We start from the raw sequence: 15,549 nt of genomic DNA, 5'->3' as shown, positions 1-15,549 counted from the left end.
CGGGAACCAAAACAGGGAAACACACCCGAACGCACAACAACACACCGGAAATCAATCCAACTGGACATGAACAAAACAGCAACACACTGACCCCCGGGAGGGAAAACAGGGACATATGCGACACCACAAACAAGAGCACTAACACCAGACCCAAAACACAACAGAGAACAAAAACTAGGAGGGACAGGAGTGCAACACAAAACACAACACCCACAACTCCAAATCTACAAAGGGGCAGGGAGGCTTCTAGACATATAGAAAAACAGAATAACACCCCCCGTACAGATAGTAGCCCAATACCCTCCAAAGAGGACTCCCAGGGAAGGAACCAGGGGGACACGACGGAAGAGAACAACACCAGCCCACCCCAGCAGGAGAAGAACAGAAGGGGAGCAAACAATACAGAGATAGAGAGAAAACACATGGACCCCCCACTCCACAGGAACAGCACATAGAGGGAACACCAACACGCAATCAAACAAGAATGCTCAGAACACACAACACAATAATAACAAGACACCCAACCACAGACCAAAAAAAACAGAGACTGGACCCTCACACCAATAAAACCCATAATAGTCATAGGGGACTCAAACCTGTGCAGGATTGACCACTTCCCCCAACACGAATACAGTAAGAAGTCTCACAACACCAGGTTAAAGTCCAACAGGTTTATTTGGTACCAAACACCACTAGCTTTCGGAGCGCTTACTGCTCCTTCGCCAGGTGAGTCCGAAAGCTAGTGGCTCCGAAAGCTAGTGGCTTTTGCTACCAAATAAACCTGTTGGACTTTAACCTGGTGTTGTGAGACTTCTTACTGTGTTTACCCCAGTCCAACACCGGCATCTCCACATCATGACCAACACAAATAGAAAGCTTCCCGGGGGCAAAATTTACACATGCCCAGACAATCCTGGAGAAACTACATCCCCAACCACATGTGAAAACACTCATCATATCAATAGGGATTAACAACAGGAGCCAAAAGGGCTCAACAGCAACAAAACAGCTACAAACACTTCTAAGAACGGTCCGAGTAAAATTCCCCAATGCCCGTATTTTACCGGTAGCCTTGAATTACAGCAGGGATCTTCCTAAAGAGGAGGAAGAAACAATACTAGAGATAAATAAATTCATAAATACGCAGGACCACATACCAACACTCAGCAATAAACTCTTTCGGGTGGGATGGGATAACATACACTGGACAGAAGCCACAGCCCAACACATGATCTCAAAATGGATGAAGGCTTTAAACTAAAGCACACAGAAGCCCGAGCAGGGGAACATGTAACCAGGGATAACAGCGGGGAAAGACAGTCATAAACCTGAGCACTATCTTCTAGCTGACAGAAACACAAAGAAAACCTTAGAGAAGGGTCTTTCCTTTGTACCCACAGCAAACCTAAAACCCAGCCAAATGGAGGGCGATCTCAAAGACTTCTACAGAAAAATAAAACTAGTAGACTACTTTGAAGGGGGAGAGTTGGACAGACTCCCATTCACATCAAAATCCACATGGAAACCTCCCAGGGACACAATCAGCATGGAGACACTAGAATTCATTGCAGCAACAAGGGTGGAAACAGCAAGGATCCCACAATTAAAAAATAAACCAAATCTTACTAAAACAGAAAGACAGGCCATAAGGGAACTCAGGGAGTACAGGGACATAATAATAAAACCAGCAGACAAAGGTAGCAACATTGTCATAACGGACAGACAGCAATATCTACTGGAGGCACATAGGCAACTCCACAATAGGGAACACTATGAACAACTAGACAGGCCTATCTATCCAGAAACCAAGCAAATCATTGGGAACAGCCTAGATCAACTATTAGCAGACGGTACATTAACAAAAGACAAAGAAAATATCTAGCGGGCCAGCACCCACGCCCCAGGGTCTTCTACATGCTCCCAAAAATACACAAACACCCAGACACATGGACAGTACCTGGAACAATACCCACGGGCAGACCCATAGTATTGGACTGTGGCAGTGAGTCTTATAATATAGCAGAATACATCGACTACTTTCTGAATCCAATATCAGGGAAACACCCAAGCTACATCAAGATACCTACCATTTTGTACAAATAGTAAACTCTCTGACAATCCAATCAAACAGCCTCCTGTTCACAATGGACGTTGAGAGTCTGTACACAAACAGAGACAGATCGGGGAATTGGGGCAGTAAGAAAAACCTTCAGAAGGTTCCCCCAGGGGACAGACCCAATGAGGCAATAATTTGATTATTACACCTGGGACTGATTAGGAACGATTTTGAATTCAATAACAAGTACTGCCTACAGGTCAAGGGGGCAGCCATGGGTAAAAAGCTTGCACCAGCATATACAAACATCTACATGGCAGAATGGGAAAACAGTGCATTTGAGAAATGCCCCAAAACACCCTTACACTACTACAGATATCTGGATGATATCTGGGGAGTATGGCCACACACACAGGCAGAAATGGAGGACTTCACCAACACACTAAACAACCACCACCTGTCAATCAAAATCAAAACAAAAATACAGAAGGATCAAATAGACTTCCTGGACACAACAGTATTTAAATCACCACAGGATAATGCAAACACCTGCGAATTGGTCACTAAAGTATTCTTCAAGCCCACAGACACACATGCATTCCAACATACACACAACCATCACCCACGACATACATTAAAGGGCTTAGTAAAATCACATCTATCCCACTTCTACTGCATATGCAGCAAACAAGCAGACTTTGAAAGGGCAACAACAACCCTTTCCAAGCACTTAAAGGGAGGGGGTACACCAAGAGGTTCCTAAGACACCTCAAATCAAACTTGCTAAGATCAAAAAGAGAGGCAGCACAGAAAAAGGAAGGGAGATCCATCATACCACTAATCATCACATACTGCCCACAGGGTAGGGAAATAAGTAGAATAGTGAAATACAATTTTGCAAACTTAAAAAAGAACAACAGAACCTTAGAAAATTACAACATCATAACAGCCGACAAACGACACAAAAATCTGAAGGACATGTTAGAAGGCGGATAAAACGACCTCAGAAGAGGAAATATAGAAGTAGAAATTGCAAGACTTGTGAACACCTGGTAATACCAGAGGAAATAAGGAACCACCACACGAACACCAGTGGGATTCAAGTGCCACCCGTCTTTTTTAAACAGGTCACACATGCCCCTAAAGAGGTCCCAATGATCCAAGTACCCAAATCCTTGTCCCTTGCTCCAGTCCCTCAGCCACGCATTCATTCTCCACCGATTCATGTTCTCACTCTCCCGCGGCACAGGCAGCAATCCCGAGATTACTACCTTTGCATTCCTCTTTCTCAGCCTACTAGAGGAGAGGCTGTACTTGATCTGGTGCTGGCTAATGAACCTGGACAGGTGGAGGATCTCTCGGTGGGTGAGCATCTTGGGGATAGCGATCATAATTCTATCTCCTTCACGATAGCATTGGAAAGAGATAGGATCAGGCAGGCTAGGAAAGTGTTTCTCTGGAGTAAAGGGAAATACAGTGTCATCAGGGAGGAAATTAGACGGGTAAATTGGAAGGAGGCATTCTTGGGGAAAAGTACCGAAGGAAAGTGGAGGATTTTCAAGGAATGTTTGTCTGGAGCTCTGCATGACAACGTTCCGATGAGACAGGGGGGTGTTGGTAGGGTACGGGAACCGTGGTGCACGAAGGTTGTGATGAACCTGGTGAATAAGAAAAGAGAGGCGTACAGAAGGTTCAGAGAGCTAGGAGGTGTTAAGGATTTAGAGGAGTATACGGGATATAGGAAGGAGCTTAAGAAGGAAATTAGGAGAGCGAGAAGGGGTCATGAGAAGACCTTGGCGGGTAAGATTAAGGAGAATCCCAAGGCTTTCTACAAATATGTCAAGAGTAAAAGGATGAGATGTGAAGGCATAGGACCCTTAAAAGGTGAAGGGGGAAAAGTTTGTGCGGAACCGTTAGAAATGGCGGAGCTGCTTAATGAATACTTTACCTCGGTATTCACGGTGGAAAGGGATCTGGGTGGTTGTACTGCTGGTTTGCGGTGGACAGAAAGGATCGAGCATGTGGACATAAAGAAAGAGGATGTGTTGGAACTATTGAATGGCATCAAGGTTGGTAAGTCGCCGGGACCGGATGGGATGTACCCCAGGTTACTGTGGGAGGCGAGGGAGGAGATTGCGGAGCCCTTGGCGATGATCTTTGCATCGTCGATGGAGACGGGAGAGGTTCCGGAGGATTGGAGGATTGCAGATGTGGTCCCTATATTCAAGAAAGGGAACAGGGACAGCCCGGGAAATTACCGACCGGTGAGTCTAACCTCAGTGGTTGGTAAGTTGATGGAGAGGATCCTGAGAGACAGGAATTATGATCATCTAGAGAAGTTTAGTATGATCAAAAGTAGTCAGCACGGCTTTGTCAAGGGCAGGTCGTGCCTTACGAGCCTGGTTGAGTTCTTTGAAAATGTGACCAAACACATTGACGAAGGAAGAGCGGTGGATGTGGTCTATATGGACTTCAGCAAGGCGTTCGATAAGGTCCCCCATGCAAGACTTCTTGAGAAAGTGAGAGGGCATGGGATCCAAGGGGCTGTTGCCTTGTGGATCCAGAACTGGCTTGCCTGCAGAAGGCAGAGAGTGGCTGTGGAGGGGTCTTTCTCTGCATGGAGGTCAGTGACCAGTGGAGTGCCCCAGGGATCTGTTCTGGGACCCTTGCTGTTTGTCATTTTCATAAATGACCTGGATGAGGAAGTGGAGGGATGGGTTGGTAAGTTTGCTGACGACACCAAGGTAGGTGGTGTTGTGGATAGTTTGGAGGGATGTCAGAAGTTGCAGCGAGACATAGATAGAATGCAAGACTGGGCGGAGAAGTGGCAGATGGACTTCAACCCGGATAAGTGTGTGGTGATCCATTTTGGCAGATCCAATGGGATGAAGCAGCAGTATAATATGAAGGGTACCATTCTTAGCAGTGTAGAGGATCAGAAGGACCTTGGGGTCCGGGTCCATAGGACTCTTAAATCGGCCTCGCAGGTGGAGGATGCGGTCAAGAAGGCGTACGGCGTACTGGCCTTCATTAATCGAGGGATTGAGTTTAGGAGTCGGGAGATAATGCTGCAGCTTTATAGGACCCTGGTTAGACCCCACTTGGAGTACTGCGCGCAGTTCTGGTCACCTCATTACAGGAAAGATGTTGAAGCCATTGAAAGGGTGCAGAGGAGATTTACAAGGATGTTGCCTGGATTGGGGGGCATGCCTTATGAGGATAGGTTGAGGGAGCTTGGTCTCTTCTCCCTGGAGAGACGAAGGATGAGAGGTGACCTGATAGAGGTTTACAAGATGTTGAGAGGTCTGGATAGGGTAGACTCTCAGAGGCTATTTCCAAGGGCTGAAATGGTTGCTACGAGAGGACACAGGTTTAAGGTGCTGGGGGGTAGGTACAGAGGAGATGTCTGGGGTAAGTTTTTCACTCAGAGGGTGGTGGGTGAGTGGAATCGGCTGACGTCGGTGGTGGTGGAGACAAACTCGTTGGGGTCTTTTAAGAGACTTCTGGATGAGTACATGGGATTTAATGGGATTGAGGGCTATAGATAGGCCTAGAGGTGGGGATGTGATCGGCGCAACTTGTGGGCCGAAGGGCCTGTTTGTGCTGTGGCTTTCTATGTTCTATAACACAACTGGGAAACCAGAATAAACACAAGCCACGTGCCATGAGGAAACCACAGGTGAACGGGTCACTAATGGCCAGGTCCTCTGAACACAAACACAGATGAAGGCCAGACAAACAACCCCAAAGAGGATTCCACCATCCCTAAAAAGCAAACTCTTTTCCCCCACCCCAGACTCTACCCGAACGAAAGCCAAGGACAGAGCAGGAAAAGGAGGACACAAGGAGACCACAACAGAGAGGAGAAGGTATGGAACAAGGAAGGGACACAGGAGATCAATCCCGAGGACTGAGGAATAACAAACATGGGAGGGCCATGATAGACAGCAGGAAAGCCAGCATGGCGAGGAGACAGACAAGTAATCCATTCGTCTATGGGCAGCACGGTGGCACAGTGGTTAGTACTGTTGCCTCACAGAATCTCTACCTGTGTGGAGTTTGCATGTTCTTCCCTGTCTGCGTGGGTTTCCTCTGGGTGCTCCGGTTTCCTCCCACACTCCATAGATGTGCTAGTTAAGTGAATTGGCCATACTAAATTTCCCCTTGGTGTACCCTTGCACGGTAACTTAATTACATTATTAATGTAAGGCAACTGGGGGACACTAATTAATTAATAAAGAAATAAACAGATAAATTGTCTATGAAGTAGTTTTTGCACTACCACACATTTTACAGAGTCGCAGGAGTGTACTGGCAGGCAGGAAGGCGGTTTGAAGTGTGTATACTTCAACGCCAGGAGCATCCGGAATAAGGTGGGTGAGCTTGCAGCATGGGTTGGTACCTGGGATTTTGATGTTGTGGCCATCTCGGAGACATGGATAGAGCAGGGACAGGAATGGTTGTTGCAGGTTCCGGGGTTTAGATGTTTCAGTAAGTGCAGGGAAGGTGGTAAAAGAGGGGGAGGTGAGGCATTGTTAGTCAAGGACAGTATTACGGTGGCAGAAAGGACATTTGATGAGGACTCGTCTACTGAGGTAGTTTGGGCTGAGGTTAGCAACAGGAAAGGAGAGGTCACCCTGTTGGGAGTTTTTTATAGACCTCCGAAAAGTTCCAGAGATGTAGAGGAAAAGATTGCAAAGATGATTCTGGATAGGAGCGAAAGTAACAGGGTAGTTGTACTGGGGGACTTTAACTTTACAAATATTGACTGGAAAAGCTATAGTTCGAGTACTTTAGAGGGGTCGGTTTTTGTCCAGTGTGTGCAGGAAGGCTTCCTGACGCAGTATGTAGATAGACCAACAAGAGGCGAGGCCACATTGGATTTGGTACTGGGTAATGAACCAGGCCAGATGTTAGATTTGGAGGTAGGTGAGCACTTTGGTGACAGTGACCACAATTCGATTACGTTTATTTTAGCAATGGAAAAGGATAGGTATATACCAAAGGGCAAGAGTTATAGCTGGGGGAAAGGAAATTATGATGCGATTAGGCGAGATTTAGCTGGCATAGGTTGGGGAAGGAAACTGCAGGGGATGGGCACAATTGTAATGTGGAACTTGTTCAAGAAACAGCTACTACACGTCCTTGATAAATATGTACCTGTCAGGCAGGGAGGAAGCAGACGTGTGAGGGAACCGTGGTTTACTAAGGAGGTTGAATCTCTTGTGAAGAGGAAGAAGGAGACTTATGTTAAGATGAGACGTGAAGGCTCAGTTAGGGCGCTTGAGAGTTACAAGTTAGCCAGGAAGGACCTAAAGAGTTAAGAAGAGCCAGGAGGGGACATGAGAAGTCTTTGGCAGGTAGGATCAAGGAAAACCCTAAAGCTTTCTATAGGTATGTCAGGAGTAAAAGAATGACTAGGATAAGATTAGGGCCAGTCAAGGACAGGAGTGGGAAGTTGTACGTGGAGTCTGAAGAGATACGAGAGGCACTAAATGAATATTTTTCATCGGTATTCACACTGGAGAGGGACAGTGTTGTCGAGGGGAGTACTGAGATGCAGGCTGTTGGACTGGATGGGATTGATGTTCATAAGGAGGAGGTGTTAGCAATTCTGGAAAGGGTAAAAATAGGTAAGTCCCCTGGGCCGGATGGGATTTATCCTAGGATTCTCTGGGAGGCTAGAGAGGAGATTGCAGAGCCTTTGGCTTTGATCTTTGTGTCGTCATTGTCTACAGGAACAGTGCCAGAAGACTGGAGGATAGCAAATGTTGTCCCCTTGTTCAAGAAGGGGAGTAGGGACAACCCTGGTAATTATAGACCGGTGAGCCTTACTTCTGTTGTGGGCAAAGTATTGGAAAGGATTATAAGAGATAGGATTTATAATCACCTAGAAAGGAATAATTTGATTAGGGATAGTCAGCACGGTTTTGTGAAGGGTAGGTCGTGCCTCACAAACCTTATTGAGTTCTTTGAGAAGGTGACCAAAGAGGTGGATGAGGGTAAAGTGGTTGATGTGGTGTATATGGATTTCAGCAAAGCGTTTGATAAGGTTCCCCATGGTAAGCTTTTGCAGAAAATACGGACACATGGGATTGAGGGTGATTTAGTGGTTTGGATCAGGAATTGGCTAGCTGTAAGAAAACAAAGGGTGGTGGTTGATGGGAAATATTCATCCTGGAGTTCAGTTACTCGTGGTGTACCGCAAGGATCTGTTTTGGGGCCACTGCTGTTTGTCATTTTTGTTAATGACTTGGATGAGGGCGTGGAAGGATGGATTAGTAAATTTGCAGATGACACTAAAATCGGTGGAGTTGTAGACAGTGCAGAGGGAAGTGGCAGGTTACAGAGGGACATAGATAAGCTGCAGAGCTGGGCTGAGAGGTGGCAAATGGAGTTTAATGCGGAAAAGTGTGAGGTGATTCACTTTGGAAGGAGTAACAGGAATACAGAGTACTGGGCTAATGGTAAGATACTTGGTAGTGTGGATGAACAGAGGGATCTGGGTGTCCATGTGCATAGATCCCTGAAAGTTGGCACCCAGGTTGATAGGGTTGTTAAGAAGGTGTACGGTGTGTTAGCTTTTATTGGTAGAGGGATTGAGTTTCGGAGCCAGGAGGTCATGCTGCAACTGTACAAAACTCTGGTGCGGCCGCATTTGGAGTATCGCGTACAGTTCTGGTCGCCGTATTATAGGAAAGATGTGGAAGTGTTGGAAAGGGTGCAGAGGAGATTTACCAGGATGTTGCCTGGTATGGTGGGAAAATCGTATGAGGAAAGGCTGAGGGGCTCGAGGTTGTTTTCGTTAGAGAGGTTAAGAGGTGACTTAATAGAGGCATACAAGATGATCAGAGGATTAGATAGGGTGGATAGTGAGACCCTTTTTCCTCGGATGGTGTTGGCTAGCACGAGGGGACATAGCTTTAAATTGAGGGGTGAGAGATATAGGACAGATGTTAGAGGTAGGTTCTTTACTCAGAGAGTAGTAAGGGCGTGGAATGCCCTGCCTGCAACAGTGGTGGACTCGTCAACGTTGAGAATGTTCAAGTGGTTATTGGATAAACATATGGATGATATTGGAATAGTGTAGATTAGAGGGGCTTTAGATTGGTACCACTGGTCGGCGCAACATCGAGGGCCGAAGGGCCTGTACTGCGCTGTAATGTTCTATGTTCTACACACTCATGCCCCCTCTCACGGGTGCACGCCCCCTCTCTCTCTCACACATACAGGGGGAATTTTCCCATCCTGTCTGCCACCGGAATCATAGTGGGCAGACCAGGCAAAGGACCCTTGACCTTGGGTGGGATTTTCCGATTTTGGGGTGGGCATGGCCATAAAATCCCACCCACACACTCTCACTCTCACCCTCACACACACTTTCTCTCACACACACTCTCTCCCTCACACTCACAGGGTGGGATTTTATGGCCTCACTTGTACCAAAACCGGAAAACCCCACCTGAGGTCAATGGACCTTTGCAATGGTCTGCACCCTCCCCGCCCCCATTTCAGAATGGCCATCACACACTGTGCAATCGGTAGCACAGTGGTTAGCACTGCTGCTTCACAGCTCCAGGGACCCGGGTTCGATTCCCGGCTCGGGTCACTGTCTGTGTGGGGTTTGCACATTCTCCTCGTGTTTGCGTGGGTTTCCTCCGGGTGCTCCGGTTTCCTCCCACAGTCCAAAGATGTGCGGGTTAGGTTGATTGGCCAGGTTAAAAATTGCCCCTTAGAGTCCTGGGATGCATAGGTTAGAGGGATTAGCGGGTAAATATGTGGGGTAGGGCCTGGGTGGGATTGTGGTCGGTGCAGACTCGATGGGCCGAATGGCCTCCTTCTGCACTGTAGGGTTTCTATGATTCTATGATTTTCTATGAATCATATTCAGCTTCTGTACATAGACCATGTTGCACTCTGGAGGTGCTTCAGTGCAGTCAAAGAACCATTACAGACATGTCAGAATGGTCAGTAAAATGCTGCAATGGTATTGGAGTTGTTTACACAGATCACAATGCACTCTAAAGTGTTTCCACACAATCTGCTACATATAATATTCACTGTAAACATCCAATGTGAGACATACAGCCCAAGAGATAGACAATACTTTGCTAGGCGTAAGTCAATGGGAAATCCACAGTCGCTCAGACCCTCTTAGGGCTTGGTATCGGGAGGAGATGTCGGCTGAGGGACAAATATTGGTCAAGACACCGGGAAAATCCCTTGCTTGGAAAGAAAGCCGGCGTGGTTTGAGGAACTCTGGCGATGCAGCAGCCACTCAGCACTGAAACAGCCAACCCGGATCCTGCGCTGCTTTGGGGCGTGGAACCCACACACACTGAACCTCTGCTCCCACTGCCAAAGCTTCATCTGGTCAAGCACAACAGTGCGTGTCTGCTCTGGGGTACGAAGCAAAGGACCAGGGCAGTGAAAATAAAAGCTACATTGATTAATATACCTTATTTGGAATTGCTGCCCCGGAACCGGAGAGGGTTGCTCTCTGTTCACTGCTTTCATTTTCGCAGCTTGAATTGCCGGTTCTTGGAGCTCTTGTCATTTTTCGGGGACCATGAAGCTACAGGGACCTGCAGTGCTGGTGTTGGCTTCGCTGGTGAGTGGATGAGGGGGGTGCCGGCAGCCCGGAGGCTGACAGAGGGGCTGGGTTTAACGCAGAGACAACTCAGCAGCTTGTCCAGGGAGCTGAGTCTCTGGGCAGCGCTGTCTGATCAGTCAGGGTTGTCTGCCCCTTCCAGGGCAGCTTGAACACGGGGAGGGCAGTTAGCCCAGGAGACAGACTGGGGCAGAATTCAAGGCCTCACTTAGCAGCCACTACTTTCAGTTTAACCTGTGGGGCTTTTCCTTAAACTCAAATTCAATACTGTAACGAAACTATTATTGACTGCGAGTTTATTTTTTACATTCACCCGCCCAAGATGTGTCAATGTGTGGTGTGGATCGGAATATTTCACACACATTACTGTAAAATACATTTAAAAATATCTTTATGTATGATTCACTCAAAGCTTTCACTGGCATTAGATATTGAGGTCACCATGTCAGACAGCTATTAAACTAACCAGGACCTACACCAGCTTTAATCATGGGGCGGCACGGTAGCACAGTGGTTAGCACCGCTGCTTCACAGCTCCAGGGACCTGGGTTCGATTCCCGGCTTGGGTCACTGTCTGTGTGGAGTTTGCACATTCTCCTCGTGTCTGCGTGGGTTTCCTCCTGGTGCTCCGGTTTCCTCCCACAGTCTGAAAGATGTGCGGGTTAGGTTAAAAATTGACCCTTAGAGTCCTGAGATGCGTAGGTTAGAGGGATTCGCGGGTAAATATGTGGGGGTAGGGCCTGGGTGGGATTGTGGTCGGTGCAGACTCGATGGGCCAAATGGCCTCCTTCTGCACTGTAGGGTTTCCATGATTCTATGAGCAGTGGCAGGAGATGTGTTAAGTATCCTGAAGGGTTCTGTTTTTTGTTGTGAGTGCGCGTGTTGGTAAATGGTGTGTGATTGTGATGTTTTAAAATGGCCTTTGGGATGTAAATGTCACTGGCAAGGCCCCGTATGTATTGCTGCTCTCAAGAATGTGGTGGTGAGACATCACCTCAACCTATAGCTGTAGTCTAAGTACATCCTTGGTGCTGTTTCTTCTTAGTGGTTTGAGTTGATGCACTATCAATTACGACACGAAACTAATAGGCTTTTATTCACAGAGAACAGGAGCACACCCTTGGAGCTGACCTGGTCTAGACTGAGGCAAGGAGGAGGGACCATCACCTTTATACCCCACTCTGGGCGGAAAGGGAGGGGTCTCAGGTGGAAAGGGAGGAGTCTCGGGCCAGGTGCAGCATGGGTGTGTCCAGGCACATACATGTAGTAACAGTGGTTCACCACATGAGTCGCGTGTAAGGGAGTAGTTAAGGGTCAGGTTCTTGTGTTTTGGAGTTTTATGTAGGCCAAACGAGATAAGGATGATCGTTTTGCTCCCCTGAAGAATGTTACTGGACCCGATGAACAATCTGTTAGTTTCGGAGGGTTAGAGAGCAATGGAGGAGGCCTTTTGGCCTGTTGAATACATACTAGCTCTCCATGAAGCAATCCAGTCAAGCCCACTTCCCCGGTCGATCTCTTTGGCTGCACAAATTTATTCCCTTCGAATGTCAATCCAATTTCCTTTTTGAAATCATTTGCCGGAAGTCTACTGCCTCGCCTGCCACGAATTCGGAGTGGGTGAGGTGCAGACAATGGATGTCCGTTGACCTCGGGTGGAAATTTCAAGTCTCGCTCGAGTGAGACCGTAAAATCCCGCCCATTGTTTCTGCCCCCATCACCTTCATTGGACAGTGTGTTCCAGGTCATTATTATTCACTGGACATGGTTAATGTGGAAAGCATTTTATTCTTAATTCATTGAATTTAACTTTTCCCAGCTGCCATGGTGGGATTTGAACTCGTGTCTCCAAGTTTATTAATCTGGGCCTCTGCATGACTCGTGCAGAAATATTACTACAGTGCCTTGTGGGATCAGTAAAAATGTAGTCCTATGCAAGTGTATTTAAATATCGACTGCTTCCTGTACCAAGTGTGAAAAGGAAGTTTATATACTTTGGAGAAATCAAATACAAAAAGGAGAATCTATGAAAATTACTTCTGGAATTAATTTTTTCTTTTGAATTTTAAGTGTGTAATAGTGGCTAATAACAGATTTTTCATTCAATATTTAGATTAAAAAAACTTTTCTTTCCAAAATTCCCTTTCGGTTCTCTCATAAATGTGTTTCGCCATTTAGTGACTCATGTTGGAGCTGTTTCCCATGTCGCAATTAACAGCAGTGAGTTGTCCCAGTGACTACTCATCAGCATGTGATTTATAGTGACTTTTCCCAGGGTCTTTAAAAGTGAAATAGCCAAATCCACACCTCTACTTGTCCGCTAGCCTCACACATACTCGCCCACGCACACATATGGTAAACATTCATATATACATGTACATGTGCTTGTATACATACACACATATGCACACATGTACATACATATACAAATGCATACATGTATACACAAATGTATTCATGCACGTAGATGCCCACGTGCACACACGCATGCCCACACACATGCACGCACATAATGCACATGCGCGCACACATGCACGTACACATCATAGAATCCTAGAATTGTACAGTGCAGCAGGAGGCCATTCAGCCCATCGAGTCTGCACCGACCACAATCCCACCCAGCCTCTATCCCAACAGCTCCATGTATTTATCCTACTAGCGAGTCTGCCTGACACTAAGAGGCAATTTAGCATGGCCAATCAACTTAACACGCACATCTTTGGACTGTGGGAGGAAGCCGGAGCACCCGGAGGAAACCCACACAGACACGGGGTGAATGTGCAAACTCCACACCGACAGTGACCCGAGGCGGGAATCGAACCCGGGTCCCGGGCGCTGTGAGGCAGCAGTGCAAACCACTGTCCCCCCCCAAAAATAGATTCTTAATTCCAGATATTATTTTATTGAATTCAAATTCCACCATCTGCCAAGACTGGATTCGAACCTGGGCCCCCAGAACCCTAGCTGAGTTCCTCGATTAACAGCGAACTATAATACACATAATGCACATCTGCACACACACATATGCACGCACATACATAAATGTTACGTAATAATCAAGAGGGAAGACTGTTTTCTTTCCTTGCTAGCTGATAGTTGGTACTAAGTGGTAGAATAATAGAACAGTTTTTGATCAGCTCTGAATTTGTGGTACTGTCTGGAGTTTGAGAGCAGTTTGGAAACCCAGCCCCTGGCTAATTTCTGGCCTCTGACCTGGCATCAACACTGGCAATTTGATAACTGGATAGGATGTTTGCTTGACACCCAATTCATGGTGCTGAGTGTGTCCAGGAGGCAAGAAATGACTCCAGCTGGGTAGTGGCAGAGGTAGCAGTTAGCCATGACAGGACCTGCCTTGACCTTTGCAAAGAGAGCAGGTAGCTCCTCAGAGGGCCAGGAGCATAAACTGATTAGATACTGTGCAAATGGCCAAAAGTGTTCAAAATCTGGCACAAAATACCGAAGGGGACCCGGTAATTTAAAATGTTTTATTAAAATCCTTTTCCTTTGCCCCTGCTGTGAGCCTGTTAGCTGTGCAGTAATATGCATCAGACTGTTCTGGTTTGTCAAAATTGTTTTTGAAAATAGTATTCGTGACCCCACTGGCTTGTTGACAAGAAACGTACTGAGCTGCTAATTAGAGGTGAGCTGGTTCCCTGATCCCTCCCCCCATCAATCTCACTTTGAACATTCAACACTGTTATGGAGCCGGTGTAATCCAGTGTCACCCTCTAGGGCTGCAGATTTTAAACTCCATCTACACCACCCCCACAATCCTGGCAGCAGTTGAAAATCCTGCCCCAAATCTTTCAAACCAATTTGTCAGGGAATGAATGCAACTTTTTAAAAGTAACCCCATTGCAATCATAGAATCCCTCCAGTACAGAAGGAGGCCATTCGGCCTATTGAGTCTGGACCGACAACAATCCCACCCTATCCCCATATATTTACCCTGCTAATCCCCCTGAAACTAGGGTCAATTTAGCATGGCCAATCTTAAATATCTGATAGCAATTGCACTACCTCAGTAATTGGGCATGAAAGGTCTTGTCATAACTATTGCACATGAATGAAGATTTTTGTGTGCTCGATTTTATTCTTGGAGCTGTTGGTTTTAAATAGAATAGAATCTCTACAGTGCAGAAGGAGGCCATTTGACCCACTGAGCCTGCACCAACAACAATCCCACCCAGGTCCTATCCCCGTAATCCCATGTATTTACTCTGCTAATCCCCTGACACTAAGGGGCAATTTAGCATGGCCAATCCACCTAACCAGCACATCTTTGGACTGTGGGAGGAAACCAGAGCACCCGGAGGAAACCCATGCAGCCACGGGGGAGAACGTGCAAACTCCATACAGTCACCCACCCAAGGCCGGAACTGAACCCTGATCCCTGGCGCTTTGAGGCCGCAATGCTAACCACTGTGCTGCCCTGGCATGTTTAAAATGGTTTAATTGTGATTGTCATAGAAATCATAGAAACCCTACAGTACAGAAAGAGGCCATTCGGCCCATCGAGTCTGCACCAACCACAATCCCACCCAGGCTCTACCCCCATATCCCTACATATTTTACCCACTAATCCCTCTAATCTATGCATCCCAGTACACTAAGGGGCAATTTTAACATGGCCAATCAACCTAACCCACACATCTTTGGACTGTGGGAGGAAACCGGAGCACCCGGAGGAAACCCACGCAGACACGAGGAGAATGTGCAAACTCCACACAGACAGTGACCCAAGCCGGGAATCGAACCCAGGTCCCTGGAGCTGTGAAGCAGCAGTGCTAACCACTGTGCTACCGTGCCGGCCCTTGTGCTACCGTGCCGCCCCGATTGTGTCCTGACTTACCTGAATCTGACCTTTTTTAAAGTTTAA

At 47.0% G+C, this 15,549-nt stretch overlaps 2 protein-coding genes across 4 annotated transcripts in view; both read left to right on the top strand.

Annotated features, from left to right (window-relative positions):
- lipf (lipase, gastric) overlaps window positions 1-15,549 on the top strand; it is a 911,257-nt gene that overhangs the window by 274,001 nt on the left and 621,707 nt on the right. The gene's annotated exons all lie outside the window — the stretch shown is intronic.
- LOC144500524 (tumor necrosis factor receptor superfamily member 6-like) overlaps window positions 10,423-15,549 on the top strand; it is a 42,899-nt gene continuing 37,772 nt past the window's right edge. The window contains exon 1 of one of the 2 annotated variants that reach the window (XM_078223575.1): window positions 10,423-10,667. In XM_078223575.1, coding sequence (XP_078079701.1) covers window positions 10,626-10,667 — 42 coding nt within the window. In that variant the 5' untranslated portion in view covers window positions 10,423-10,625. The remainder of the gene's footprint in view (window positions 10,668-15,549) is intronic. The other variant, XM_078223574.1, reaches the window with a different exon arrangement.

The sequence above is a fragment of the Mustelus asterias genome, chromosome 11, assembly GCF_964213995.1.
Source record: "Mustelus asterias chromosome 11, sMusAst1.hap1.1, whole genome shotgun sequence".
Lineage (NCBI taxonomy): Eukaryota > Metazoa > Chordata > Chondrichthyes > Carcharhiniformes > Triakidae > Mustelus > Mustelus asterias.
This window is presented reverse-complemented; position numbering and strand designations above follow the sequence as displayed.